Source organism: Anopheles moucheti, chromosome 2 (genome assembly GCF_943734755.1).
Source record: "Anopheles moucheti chromosome 2, idAnoMoucSN_F20_07, whole genome shotgun sequence".
In the NCBI taxonomy this organism is placed as follows: domain Eukaryota; kingdom Metazoa; phylum Arthropoda; class Insecta; order Diptera; family Culicidae; genus Anopheles; species Anopheles moucheti.
Genome location: NC_069140.1, coordinates 94,991,568 through 95,006,720, shown reverse-complemented (window position 1 = coordinate 95,006,720; position 15,153 = coordinate 94,991,568). Strand labels below are relative to the sequence as shown.

The following is a 15,153-nucleotide window of genomic DNA, read 5'->3' as shown; positions in this document are numbered from 1 at the left end:
TATAAGTTATAATATAACATGTCAAATATAAACAATGTCTTAAAGGAAATTAAGGTTACGTAGATTTCTTTGGAACGCATTATTCGCGAAACGCAGGAAATGACTGCATAGTCCCTAAGGCAATAACAGCTAAGAGCTGAAGTAAACATGAAGTAGAACTATCCGATCGTACTGACATAATCTTCAGGAAGACCACGGCCTGACTCTACGATCAACTCTCGGGCGGATATTGAAAAAGCCAACATTAAACAAAGAGTCGTCACCTTCGTTAGCACATTGAAAGATCCGCTTTCCGTCGGTTTTCCCCTTTTCCCATTCCGTTGCCGTTTGCTTCATTCATACGTGGTAGAGGTGTACGGTTTGCCCATTTAACTCACCTTTTATGGTTGGCGCGGCTGTATGTACGGGTATCGATGTGTGTGTACGCTGTTTTACGACGCAACGTTGAATTGCTTGCTTCAATCCAATTTTGCGTTCTAGCGTAGCAGGCAGCGGGCGCCTTCTCCCAATTGACAGCTGACAGTGAAGAACACCACACACAAACAAAATACACACTAGATGCACTCTGGAACGGAGTAGGCGAAATGAGTCGATTCTTTCGCTGTGTTGCACTTTTCTACCAACCGTTGGTGTTTTTGGATCCGTACACACGCACACAACGAAGGCAGTGAAGCAAACAATAGCTTCTACCAACTACACACCTCTTCGCACTGCATTGAAACAAACAAGACGAAAAATGAGGGTCGGATTAGAATAACACGCATCAAAACAGAGACTCAAGTATTCAACCCACAACGCTACAAACACGAACCGCAACACAAACAATACAATGCAATATGCTTTGATCTCATTGATCGACACAATTTCGGTCACAATATACCCCCCGTTTCCCTCACTGTTGTTTAGTCGTTCGTTATTATCCTATCATTCTCCTTTATTCATCGCACCACGAAAAAAGTATCATGATTTCGTGACGATCAAAGTCGCGCGCGGGACTGAAAAGGAAAATGCACACGCGGACGCGCTCTCTTCACACTCCTACGCTCTCGGAATGAAAACAGCACACGAGAGCTCTCTCTCTCTCTCTCTCTCTCACGCACACATCTTAACAACATATGAATCGCACTCCCACGCACTATTTACTCCTCACGCTCGCCTGAAGGTAAGTATAACGTACGTTTAAAATGAAAAAGGTAACAGCTACAGTGAGTGTGAGTGAGTAGGGGAAACGAGAAAAAAGAACTCTTCCTCTTCTTTTGCCCTGACGAATGTGACGTAGTTTTCGAGTGTCACCACGGGATAAGAGTGTGTGTGAGAGGGAGTGAGAGCGAGATAGCGCGTAAAAGGTGACAGAAAAACCGGTGCCACACTTTCGCTACCACTTTTGCACTTTTCCTTCTGTTCAACGCACACGCACACACACACGCACCACTCTTCCGACCTCTTTCCGTTTCTGTACTGATATCGGAAACGAAAAAACCGTCTAGCAGGCTATGAGGAGGAACAATATTTCATCCCAATTGCTGATTTCCCTACTGCCACGAACAGGCCATCACCGCCATCGACGAGTCGGCGTAGTCAAGCCCACTATGTTGCTACGGCCAAGCAGACTCCAACCGAGCAGACGTCCAAAACCGTTTTCATCATCTACAAACACTCTGTACGCTGTGTATCCTAAATCTCACGTTAAAGTGGAAATGTACGCTGCACGGGCCTTTCTTTTTCACAGCCGCGTTCTATAATCAGCCTGTAGGCAGATTGCGTTGCTCTTGCTACACTCTTGGAAACACCAATCAGCCAGCCAGACAGACGGGCGAACGTCGCTTTCTTCCGCACACACACACACACTCGCACACAGCCACACACAATGATTGCCGAACGAGAAGAACTCCGTCGTTGTTCGCCTATGGGGTCACGTTGGCACGGCACTGTTGTTTGCTACGCCACACACCAACTTTACTAACCGAACCGAGAGAAATTCGTTGCTGTAGATCAAAAACGATGCCAAATAATTCGCATCACCTATTCGTAGAGTTTACCCTGCCTCCACGGAATACAAATATCGATTACGATTGGATTTGCAAAGCACACCAGAAGAAAATTCCAAGTTTCACGTACCGTACGCACCACTGGCTGCAAATCGCGTCCGCACACACCGAAACTGAGAGAGATCATTCGAACAGTGATTCGAGTTTTCTGCTGAGAGTTGGCTACTGCATTCCAAAATTCTTCCCACATCGACCAACATGGTTCGTTGTGTATGTGTGTTTTTTTAACGAAGCTAATGTCAAAACAATCACACTTTCAACGAAGCTAATGTCAAACGCAGCATAGGGTGCTTCCCTGGCAGCACAATTGTACTGATAGCGCACCGGTTAGAGCAATTGCAATTGTACGATTAGGGGTACGAAGAAGAAGATCTATCCGTACAATTCAGATTGACAGCTCGGATGCTTCCCCCAAGGTTCATAATGATTATTATTTCTCAAGGTTATTAAATATTAATTAAAATAATTTTTTATTGTTTTTTTGTTTACAATTTTTATTTCACTACAATGTTTTTATATTACAATACATTACCGCACAATCTTTAAAATAGTTCTAGTCAGGCTTTCTGACCGAAACTGGAACACACGATCGGAACATCCTATCACGATGAACGCAGGATGATGATGATGATGCCCACCGGAATGATCATCTACTTGCAGTATTGCATTGTCCTCGTCCTCGATGTTTGTCCGTGTGCCGAAATCGTCTTCCTACGGTTGCTGCTGCTTCCTGCAGTGAAGCTCCCTTCTGTGCCATCTGGAAATATAGTTATGGTACATGTTTAATAGAAACTGTGACTTTTTCAACAGTTCCAGCTAATGTATGTAATAAGTACTTACTTGAACGTGTATATTCCTTGCACAATCTTTGGTCAGTTGTTCTGTTCTCTTTGATAAACTTTTCACAAACTGCAACTACTTGGTACGAACGTAGAGTGAAACCTGCAGCCAAACAACGCAAGGTACAAAGCCACACAAGCCAATGATACGATGACGAGCTGGGTGATACACACGCTCGCGACCACGCACATATCTACATACGGGAAGCATAGGCTGATCGGTTTGACAGCTAGCCTATTCGTACAATTGTGCCGCCAGGGTTTTACACGTAACGAACAAATTTGCATTTCACTTTTCCACACCTCAATCATTTTTAAGAGTAAAATTACGTGTTCGTGCAGGTGTTCTGGATAGATCATGTCCATCATGCTTGCTCGGCAAGATTTTTGGATTTTTGGTCCCGTATGTGTAAAAGGAAAATGGTTGTATCACTCAATTATGAATTCAACGACTTGTACGATGAACGATGAATGGTCTTACTTATACCGGACGACCTTATAAAATGTTTTCAGACAGTCCGCTAAATTATTTATTTAACTTCCAGTACGAAGGAGGTAGTCCACTGCAATAAGCGAAAAATCTGTCCATCCCAAATTCTGTAACAGCATCCTAATCACCATACAGTGTCTATGATCTATGTTGGTCAATTGTCAACCCGTGTAAACTATTGACGTGCAATGATCTAACCTTGTAGCTTCAAAACTTCTGTAGAAAAACATTCGAGTGCCGTGAAACTGTGCGCTTGGATAAATTACTAAATTAAAACATGTTTCTCGCCAATTTTCGTACGATAAACAACAAATTTTAGGGACAGAGTGTGAATACATCAAACCACAACTTTGATAAACTCACGCCAATGTCAAATCACTATGATATTCCATCTTGGTAAGCGGGGCGGGATGTTGTTTGGTTTTCTTCTTCACACAATCCATATTCGATGTATGCTTTCGGTTGCAATAATCTGTTGCACCTCTATGCAACGGTTTCGATTTGTTCGATTGTAGGGCCGGAAAACCACCTACCGGTCTGCATCTGGATGTGATGAAGGAGGACAAGCTCATCCAGAAGCTGATGATCGATGAAAAACGCTGCTACCTGTTTGGACGCAATCCGCAGATGAACGACTTCTGCATTGACCATGGTTCCTGCTCACGCGTACATGCCGCATTCGTCTATCACAAACATCTTCACATCGCCTACTTAGTCGACCTGGGCAGCAGTAAGTGCCGTTTGCCTTAGCAGGGTCTCTTCAACCCTCCGCGTAGCGCACGTTTGCTTTGAGGCCGATATTTTCTTTTCCGCACTCACTAGCGCACGGTACGTTCATCGGATCGGTCCGTTTGGAGGCCAACAAACCAACGCAGCTGCAGATCAACAGCCAGTTTAGCTTCGGCGCCTCGACACGCCATTACATACTGCGGGAGCGGCCTACAGTTGGTTCACGCACGAACATCATGGAGGATATACCGATGATGGACATAAGCGACGGCACCTTTCTCGGGTTGCCAGAAAGTCAAACCGAGCTCGATGTAAGCGATAGCGTAGTGTGCTTGTTTGCCTTTACACCCATTATCGCTGCATGTGCGTGTTGCACTTTGTTTCTTTTTAGAATCTCACCGAGTACAATACCGCACACAATCGGCGCATTTCGATGTTGGGAATATCCGACGACGGTGGTACCGTGGGCGGTGCGGGCGGTACCGGTGGACCGGGCGGCAACAGCGGTAGCTCGTATAAAAAAAGCAAACGAAACAAACGGAAAGGCGTTGCCTTTAATGAGGATGAAATTATTATTAATCCTGAGGACATTGATCCGTCGATTGGACGCTTCCGCAATCTTATCCAATCCACCGTGGTGCCGGTATCGGCGAAACGTGCCAAAATGGAGGTACAAAACAATATGGGCATCGTCACATCGCCGACCGGTGGTATGAAAACCGGCGCCTTCCATTTACACACGCACCATTCGCTGGCGGGTGTGCACGGTCAGCATAATCCTAATGTGACGCCTAGTCTTTATCACGGAATCGATCCAGTTGATGGGGGAGCGCATGGCGGTGGTAGTGGTGGAGGTTCGGGTGGATCGGATGGGCGTGGGTTCGGAAGCTTCGATATGGACACGACACCGAGCGGGTTGTCTACGAAGCTAGGCATTTTGTTGCCCAATCCGGCACCGGATGTGAACCCGACACCAGTCCCGGTACGAGAGACTGCCACGGTTCCAATGTTTGCTGTGCCGGGTGGAACCGCTTCCGGTGCTGGTGGTGCCATCAGTAATAATGGTAAGAATAAGCTCTTTGGGGGAAAATGTATCAAGCAGGTTCTTATTTTAACACATCTTTTGCACAGCTAAAGCGGGCGAGAAACAACCCGACACGTCCGACGAACCCAAGAAGAAGAAATATGCCAAGGAACAGTGGCCTGGCCGAAAACCTCTCGGTTTGGGTAGCTTTTAGGAAACTAATAGAAGCAGCAGTACGCAACTTAGTGTGGTACAATTTATTCATAACAACTCATTATAGTTTTAAGCGCCTCATCCGAGATTTGTTCGGCTGTACCAGGTTTGACAGGTAGGCTGATATATTTGCAAGACATGATACAAAGAATTACTTTGAGAAATAAAACCGGAAATCACAAATAGTGCGTTCGATTAAATCGTTTAATCGTTTCTCACATAGCCAAACTGATCGGGTTTGTTCGAGAAATGCCAGAATAGGGAACCATTTTGTGGGATCGCGTGTCCTTTGTGTTGGACAATGGAATCGCGATCGGATCAACCATATTTGGGAATGCAATTCAAAACTAGAGTCCTGATTCTTAACCATCAGGAACCGAATTTGTCATGATGATATTCCGAGATTCAGAACTAAAACAAAAATCCCTATTGCATTACTTTCGTAATCTTGGTCTGGCATGCTCGGGATCCACATTATTTATTATTTGAATGGAATTAAACAAATCATGTTTGGATAAAATATCTTCACCTTCAAAAAGGGGGAAAGGTGAGAAAAATTAGAAAGAATATATTGTATAAGAGTTATAGTCGATCCCGAATACAATCCCACATAAGGCAGCGATTTTTCTCTTCACATTTTGTTTTGCCTCACAGTCACAGATATGTATCTAAGTGTTTCGAAATCGATCGATTTATTCCGACAACTAAATACAACATTTCGCAGTTCATGCCACCGTTTACAAACACACTCGCGCAAGCACGACCAACGTGGCGTTACTAGACGGGGAGCAAACACTTTCCGTGTTGCCGTCAATTTCACTAGAGTTGCAGTCAATTTATACCCTGACGCTTTGCTTCCCTTTCCTGTATCATCTTAATGCTCACGCGGTCTGCAATTCATTACATATATTAAATCTCATACATATACTATATCCCATTAGAATACTCTCTCTTTACACGCCAGCTGTGCCCATGTGTACTAGGTGTATGCATAAGCTTCAAACCTTGACGTAACAGATAGAGGTAGCGGTTTTTTAATAGTTCGCCAATCGGTTTTAAATAAGAAGCCAGTTTCAGGGTTATTCAATTGATTTAAATCCGGGAAAATAGTTAAACAAGAAGCATTTTTCCTAGAATAGCAGGGCATTTGAAACGGCAAATACACTCAGAAGAGTGTGGCAAACTGGGAAAATGCATTCTTTAAAGTTTAAGCAACAATAATGAAGCAGCCAAATCATCCCATTTCCAGTTCGAAGTAACATTTATCAGAAATTGAAGGCAATTAATTACAATTCTAAATAATTACCAACAACAGCAGATCCAAAACTTATGCATATACTCGACACAGATTGCACACATGTTACTAGCATTATTTTACCTCGTGCCACTCGGTGCCAGTGTGTATACGTAGACGATTACAATTGCATCCTTACCCTAACCATCCTTGCACATCGGGTTTAGTTTCATTGACAGATTTGTTTGCTTCTTTGCCTCCGTTATCTACTAAAATATATCGTCTAACAACGAAACGATCGCGCACCTTCCGCTGCCACACACAGCCAACATCCAACTTGCGATGTAATATATAATACCATAATATACTTCTCTTCTTTAGATAGCAGTGTTGCGATTAAAACAACAAAAAAAACATACTCGAAAACAAAACGTTCAGTGCCTCTGTACCTGATCAACGGTCATACGCTTGCACGCATCGCCCTATTCGATAACTGCATGGTCGAAAATAGTTTCCAGTTGCATTTGCCTTGTCCCTCCATGATTAAATGTCTTGTCCCTGTGTTTCTTGCAGCATCGCTCAGCACCGCTTGACAGTCTAACTAACTCTCGCCGCGATACTGTGAACCGAATGGCCAACCGAGCTAGGAAGAAAAGAATGCCGGGATACCATACCGAAATGTATCGCTACGATCGACAGATATGGCCCGTCCATACCCGGTCAAAACTATCCTACCAATATATTTGTGATTCTATATGCTTGTTTTACCTTCTTGTTTCGTTTAGCTAGATAAGTAATTGCCCTACCGTCGTCTTTACTTTCTCTATGATAGTTTAGTTCGTAGTTTCTACGTACGATTTTTGCATCGCTAGTTAATCTGTTTTGGCCGGACGGGGGGAGTGGGGAGGGAGGCTGATGATGCTATTGGATAAAGATAGATAAGTTATTTGCCCTAGCAGAGGTCGATTCCTCTTCCGAAGGTCCTCGTCTTCTATTGCCACACGTCCCGCAGATTCATGGTACCGAACTGATTGCTTAGTTTGTCCTGCTGTGGTGGCTGCTGCTGCTGTTGCTGAGGGACGGTCTTAGGAAAGTTTGCGAAAGCTGCTGCAACGGGCATTGCTTGTCCGTGTTGCGGCATACCGACCATTGGTGGGAAACCCGCACCATACTGTGGCATCGCACCGTACGGAGGACCCATACCGAGCGGTTGGGCAGGAACACCAGTCTGTGCGTTGAACATGGAACCGGCCGCCATCATGTTCGGGGCGCCTACACCCCCATTGTTGTACACCATCTGTGGAGGGGCAACACCACCACCCATCATGGGATATTGTCCCGGAGCACCAGCACCCGGGACACCGTTCATGCCCGGGAACGTTTGGAATGCACCGAAAGCATTAGCTGGCATCATGCCACCATTGAATGGTACTGTAGCGGACGGCGCATTAGCAGCCGGTGGAAATGTGCTGCCGGCCTGCTGGAATCCACCGAAACCTGCTGGCCCACCGAATCCACTGCCAACCGACGGTCCAACCGTGCTCGGTGCCGAACCATACAGGGCCATAATTTTATCCTTCGTAAGCTTACCGCTGGCGTCCACTCCATTGCCCGGACCGGATTGATTGAAAAAGTCCGCCTCCACCTTTGCCAGATCGTCCGTGTCGGCATTTTTGCGCTCGAGCAGATCCATCCCATTGCTGCTCGCTGTGGCTGATAGTCCGTTAGCCGTTTTGTTCGCACCTGCGTTGTGATTGATCGCTGTGCTTCCTTCACCGAGCGAAAGTCCCAGCAAATCTGTTCCGGCGCTTGTATTGCCAGTACTACCACCAGTGGCAGAGTTACCGGGCCCACTGGACGACAGGGCAGTGGAAGCGTCGGAGGTTGTTGCGGAGGAGGAGGAAGTGTTCAAAGAGACGCCCGAAGTGCGGCTGGACGATTTCAGACTGCTGGCAGGTGCTTTCAGCTTTGGCACAGCGGCCATCGATGTCCCGGTCGACGAAGGTGACGCACCGGACGAACCGTGACCTTTCTTGTCTGCCGGCGACGAAAGCGAAAGCGTCCCACTAACCGAACCGATACCGCCACCACCAGAAGAGGACGCTTTTTTCTTGCGCTTTTGCCGTTCGATCTCCTCATCGATCTCCCGGTCCCAGTCGACTTTCGGTGCGGGCGGAGGAACCCACTCCCGGGCAAGATATTTCTTGTGCTCGTACTTCGCCCGAATAAAGCTTTCGAGGGCGGAATCGGTTTGTGGCCGCCGGAAACCGTCAGGTATCATTGCTTCGTATACGGCACGGGCCCTTGAATTGCCCATTTGCTCTAGAGATACCTAAAAATAAAAAAGTCCCAACTTAAATTAATTGCTAGTTGCAGGACCCGTGTGCAATGTTGAACACGTTATGAAAATGACATCCGATGAAATGATTTTGAATGCATTACAAAGGCATGGGATTTAAAAAAAAACATGTTTCCTATAAGTTAGTTCATCCGTTCATATTTGTTTTATAATTATCAAAACATACTGTGTTGGCTTCAATGGTTTATCTATATGCAAACCTTCATTTGAAATGCGCGTTACCGTGATTAGGTCACATTAATTCACTTCCGTATCTTTACGACAACATCAACACACGAATACCCGCGAAGTCTTTCGAAGATAACCAGCGGGCTCCAAAAAAAAAGCTACCGAAAAAAACCTAATCATTTGGAAACCCTCATACTAAGAGCCCTACGGACAGGAGTGCGTGTGTGTGTGTGTGTGGAGGAAAGCGAGCGGAAGTAAAGCAATTAATTAAGACACACCGGGATTGACGTATGGGCCACGGGCGATAGGATGGCCATTACGGCGCATGGGCGCACCGGCACCTTTCCCACGTTCCCCCCTGCTCACATTCTCCGCTATCCTTTTGATCTTTGTAGCGCGTGAGTCACGTGCACGGTACACTTACCACCTGCTCCGGTGTCCAGCTGTCCAGATTGACCGACTTCACCCGACTTATGTGCACGCCCAGGTTACGATGGATACCGGCACAGCGTATGCAAAGGAAAACGCCCAAATTCCAGGACGCCCAGCGCGGTCCTTTCGCATCACAGTCAACGCAATACTTGTTGTCATCATCCCGCAGCATCTTCGTTAGCAGCATCTGGCACTTTTCCTGTATCTGCTTCTGCCGTTCCGTCTCATTTTTTCTACTCATTTCGTTTGCGGTACCGGATATGGAAAGCGATGTACCAAACTTCCTGAACGGCTGGGGATGTTTTGTTTGGCAGAAAAACGTCTTGCTACTTTTATCGCAGGTAGCTTATCTCGCTGGATCCAGAGTCACCAAAAAATCTACCCCTCCGTGCGTGTGTTGAGATTGGTGCCAAATGTATTACAACTGTAGCGAAATAAAACATAACAAAAGGCAAATCATTAATATTCAATGTAATTAACACTAACCACACATCGCATTGTAATGCGAAGTAAGTATCACTGCACACTATCGTCTGAGAACCACAACGCGAGATACTGCAACCCCGGACCGGAAGTGGACATGTATGGTGCAAAACGGAAGTGAAGCGGTTGCGGCGATGGTTGCGTTCAGGCGTAAAAGTGATAAAAGTGGATTTTTTATTCCTTGTGCCACTTATCTGTATGTTAGCAAAGACGATATTTCACAAACGAACGCCCAAGAAATGAAACTAATTCACACTGGTTTGTGAACCAGAGTGGGCAGGAACTGTTGATTGTTTTAAATTTTCTCCTTCGAATTCATACAAATAAATTCGATTTCATTCTCTTATTTGCCGTCTTAGTACATTTTGAATCACGAAGGCCCTGGAATGTGTTTACAGATTCAACGCTTAAACCACGCCTGCTATTGCGAAGGAGCACAAGGATGATCTTTTTAAGGGCTTCCCTTAATTTCGTGTACGAATTTTTTGGTGAGCAAATTAGGACATTTGAATAACACAGGCTCTCGTCGCTCCGTCCCGGTTTGGGGAAGTGAGGAAGGTTGCGATATTGAACACACATAACCACTTGCACAATAGTGTGCATTGTGATAACCCGATTGGTTTTCGCCTCGCAATGACACATCGTTTAGAGAAAGGCTGCTTAACTAACGTAAGTGAAAACGCACTTTTTGGCCTTCGTTATGAAATACTGGTAAACAAAAGCGGAAACTTGAATGAGCCTGCTGAACTTTTCCAGTATATTTAAACGTTTTTGTGTTTCACAAACCTCTACGCATCTATTACGTTCCGAACACTACTGTTTGTAACCAAAATGGGGGGCGTAGCACAGAGTGCGCCTTGTACACCGCAGTGCAGAAACAATAGCCACATATCCCTCTGTTATCATTGCATCCCACCCCTTTATGCCGAGGATTCCATGCGAACGAAGGAGATGTTTTTCTATTTACCAACAATACACCTACACACTCGGTCGGAATATGCACCTTCCTAGTGGGCAGCAATATACCAACACTGGATAATTCCGTGAGCAATGTCTCGTCGTGTATCTTTGTTATTTGCACTTGTGAACACTGCTTCTTGAGCTTCTTTGCCTCACAGGAATATGTTTTCTGTTAAGTAATTTCGTTTGATTGTACACGTCCCTAGCGAACCAGAACAAATTAACGAAACTTTGTAAAATCCTTTCCTACTTTAATCGCAACTGCTACTGTGTGAAATGTGTGTTAATTTCTGTAAAATTCAATAAAGATATTTGCCGAGTTGTACCTGTTTCGTTGTTTGTTTTCTTCTCAGCGTTTTTTGCGTGTGTTGGCTGCTGTCAAAATCTGGTGTCACAGCATGATTGGTTTATACTGTGTAGTACTAGGCATTTGTTTTCTAATCTGGCAACTTTTTAAAAGGTTCATCAAACTTGCTAGATGAAATTCAATATCGATACTATTGTTACTAGCAAATTAACTGCTCATAGAGCTGTAATTCTGTGTATTTGAATATGTAGTTCTTAAAAATACTAGGCTGTATATAGTTGCAGCATTAGAACCTGCGAAAGAGTGGATTTGCCAGACATCGTTCCTCACATTGATAGCAGTAGCACTATTGTTCCGTGCATTCGTAAAATTCGTCAAGGAACTAGAAATTAAATGAAACGAAAACTGCTTGTTATGCTTATATTTGGACATTTGTTTTCATCCTGTTTTCCGTTGAGACCGTTGAGCTGGAATTTGGTTCTCAGCTAGCATGAGAATCCCCAATGAGAATTGAACCTTGGGAACTAAACGGTCGAACGGCTAAGCAGCTGCTGTCAAACTAGTATTGAGCGAAACATACAAGCTCGTGTTCGTTTAAATCGAGGAAGACGCAAATGTTGCGCAGAATACCGTCGAATTTTGTACCCATATCAAACGGGAAACACATTTAACAGATGATTATAATGTTTGTTTGATTACCGTGGAATAATACGACCTACAAATTGTCCACCAAATCCAGCCAACAGTTAGAACAGTGCGTTTGTGAGTCAGTGAGAAGGAAAGAGCATAATCCAAGGTGTATAAGCAAGACAAATACACCAATTGGCGGGTGAGTAGCGCAGAGCATAGCACTGCGAGTGTACGAGTGAAAGAACTAGCAACACGTGCATGAGCAAGAGCGAACGAACGAGCAAGTGAAGCGGCGTGAGCGAAAAGGGAAGACAACGAAAAACATGCACGCATGAGTGTGTTTGTGCGCCGACCGACGTACAAAGGAGGATATCAAAATCTTTTGCTCAGCGCGAAAGGAGTGGTGTGGTAGCGTATCGAACTGGTGTCCGACAGTCGAGTGTACTATTCTGCCGTGTGCACACGGGTTTCGATTGAGTGTTGTGCGACATTTTGTAAAAAGGTTAGTAATGTCAATGGTGGTGGTCAGTTGGTGAGCAAAAACTGTGTAGAATTGTATAGTGTTCGTAATGGAAAAGATGTTCCATCTTCATTTGTCCACGGTGACTATGAAACTGCAAATAAAAAATTTAAAGAAAACGCTCAACATGCCGTCTCGGTTCAACCCTAGCGAATATAAGGCGGCTGTACAATGGGCGAGCGCGCTCTCTTTCGCCTCTGCTACTTGACCGTGATGCTGCTGTTCGTTTTCGGCCGCTCTCGTTCTTGCTCTCTGTCTTCACGGGCTGTACGAGCAGTTTCCATCTCCGTCATGTATGAGTCTCCGCTGCAAAAGGGTGTGAGTGAGAGAGCAGCTATTGCAGATTTAAATTGTTCGCGCGATGTGACACGGGTGTTTGTCTTCACGCACATAACTCTGCACATACGATTTCCATATATCTGTTTTTTTTGTGCGATTGAGATGCATCTCGCGCATCTCGTTACCGTTGATCAGATGTAGTGGTTAAGAGAGCGCGACGGTGAGAGCAGGACAGGATGTAAAATATCTGCTCATCTATCTTATGTTGCTGTATGTGGTTGGATGAGGAATGCGCGGGAGGGAAGGAACGAGGGATGAAAACAAAAAAAGGAACCGGTTAAGACGGTGTGGTACGTATTCGAACATGCTGCTACGCACATGGCGATGGTTCGGATGGCCAATTTGGGGGTTTCCTTTCCTGCAGCCACACCACCCAGTCCCTAAACGGTGTTAGGTGCTTGTTTTGGATGTGGCAGAACAACATACGGGCAACAGGAGCATACACACTGTCCGCCAAACCAGTTACAATCAATTGCTGATGCGGAGTAGTAATTTATAAACTGAAAATGTGAATTTTAAAAACTCTTGAAATCATCATCGTTTATCCTGTTTTGATGTGAATCATGTTGTTCGATACTTCCCCATACGAAAAAGTTACTCTTGTTTACTTTCAATTGTCTAATAAGTATTTCCCAGCGGAAACAAACGATCAAATGAGCTGTTAATTAATTTCAGAATGAGTCTCCCATTTCCTCATTTTATGAACATTTGTTCCATCAATTCTATTTCACTATCCAAATGTGTATAAGTATTGTATTTTTATTCGTGAAGAATGGAATTGTTTTATAACTATTGCTTCATGGTCTGTAAACATCGCTTTTAGTTGTTTTGAACAGCAAGTACCTAATTTATGCACTTTCCAAACAATATTTTCAATATACATACAATATTTTTAGTGGATATTGATCTGTATTTATCCATTGCTGATGATGTCCATTGGGGCGGCCCCGTGATGTATTGGTAGCGGTGCCGGTCTTCACACGGCAGGACCGGTTTAAAATTCCATCCGGACCAATACCTTGACTATCCAGGTACGGGTACATAAAGTCAAAGAAAGTCAGAAATGGCAGGCCTGGGCCTCTCGTGGTTATTGTGCCGATAAAGACAAAGATGTCCATCCACGTTCTATTCCAACAATATAATACAGTTTTCTACATTTTGTTTATAGTGTTCGTAATGTACATTTGTAATGTACTTTAGTTGATTAGCTTAGAAACAAAGAATCAAAACTAAAATTGGTAACTGTACAGCTTGTAGTTTTCAAAACGACAATAAAATATTTTCATCGAATGCGACAATGATTAAATAAGTTCAATAATAAATTTTCAGCACTAGCGCACAGTTTGTCCGACACTGTAGATAATGTTTGTCATTTCTTTTCACGCCTATGCACACTGCAACTCGCATTTGCGTTTCACCATTGGTCTCGTGCGTGTCGCGTTTATGCAGGAGGTCGCTTTTTTACCACCAAATCATCCGTGTATTTGGTGTTTATGGGGCCATTTTCCACTGTGGTTTATGTGAAACGTGTATGCAAATAGAAGGAATGTGAATACAGAGCAGATGTTGTTTCCTTCTAAATGCACATAGGGCCAAGCAGTTATACCTTCAGCTCATCGTCAAGCGAGAACATCAGAACGTCCAGAGCAACGGTTTAGTGAGTGCAAAAAAAAAACAACACAAGAACGGGAAAAGCAACAAAACTGGTTTAAACGTGATTTTTTTGGGGAGTAAGCTGTGTTGCTTCTTTTCCAAAACCGTGTAGTGCGTGTATTGTGTTTGAAGGGCGCTAAATCAATTACCATTCAAACTCACCTTTTACCCTGGCTTGGTATTCTGTGATGACTTCGGTGACTTCGGAAGGTCCAAGTTGACTGATTTCATGTATCTTCAACATCCGATGAAAAAGGTAAACCCTCTTTTTTATGGATTTATGGAACATTTTTTTTCCACCGGTATCTACGATTGCTCGCAGTTGCAAGCAGTCTGTTGTTGTCGAATTGCCAGTGGCCGTTGAACAAAGTGTAAAATCCATACTAACTAGAACGTACATGATTTTACTTGAAGAACGTGGTGTCTGACGCCCGATTATCAATTCAATTCACCGACCATTCTTGTTCTGTGCTATGTGAGGTATCACGATCCCTTAGGACTTTGGTACGGGTACGGTCGTGAGGGACTTAAACTCTATTGTACAAGATTAAATTCGTATGTTAATCAACGATCTTAACTGATATTAATCATTTCTTTAAGTTTGTATTAAAAGTATGGTTAATTATTCGTAAGGAATCATGTTAAAACAATTTATTTTCTGTTGCATACGTTATAGATTAATATTCGCTGGATATCGCCTGTGGATATCGTCAAGAAAAGCGCTA

The 15,153-nt window shown here is 44.2% G+C and overlaps 3 protein-coding genes across 3 annotated transcripts in view; 1 reads left to right on the top strand and 2 right to left on the bottom strand.

The window, feature by feature from the left end:
• Window positions 1-2,177, bottom strand: part of LOC128298862 (serine/threonine-protein kinase Genghis Khan) — a 48,468-nt gene extending 46,291 nt beyond the window's left edge. The window contains exons 1-2 of the mRNA XM_053034665.1: window positions 2,119-2,177; window positions 378-710 (exon numbers count right to left, since the gene is read on the bottom strand). The gene's annotated coding sequence lies outside the window, so the exon portion shown is untranslated. The remainder of the gene's footprint in view (window positions 1-377; window positions 711-2,118) is intronic.
• Window positions 2,178-3,605: 1,428 nt separating this feature from the next.
• On the top strand, window positions 3,606-5,519 carry LOC128297532 (nuclear inhibitor of protein phosphatase 1). Its single transcript, XM_053033199.1, has 5 exons — window positions 3,606-3,773; window positions 3,893-4,107; window positions 4,200-4,417; window positions 4,498-5,170; window positions 5,238-5,519. The coding sequence occupies exons 1-5, from the start codon at window positions 3,745-3,747 to the stop codon at window positions 5,342-5,344; spliced, it is 1,242 nt and encodes a 413-aa protein (XP_052889159.1). The 5' UTR covers window positions 3,606-3,744; the 3' UTR covers window positions 5,345-5,519.
• Window positions 5,520-5,581: 62 nt separating this feature from the next.
• LOC128303693 (stromal membrane-associated protein 1) lies at window positions 5,582-9,957 on the bottom strand. The gene is made up of 2 exons (XM_053040743.1): window positions 9,529-9,957; window positions 5,582-8,909 (listed from the first exon to the last, which is right to left on the bottom strand). The coding sequence occupies exons 1-2, from the start codon at window positions 9,775-9,777 to the stop codon at window positions 7,569-7,571; spliced, it is 1,590 nt and encodes a 529-aa protein (XP_052896703.1). The 5' UTR covers window positions 9,778-9,957; the 3' UTR covers window positions 5,582-7,568.
• Between the last annotated feature and the right edge of the window lie 5,196 nt (window positions 9,958-15,153).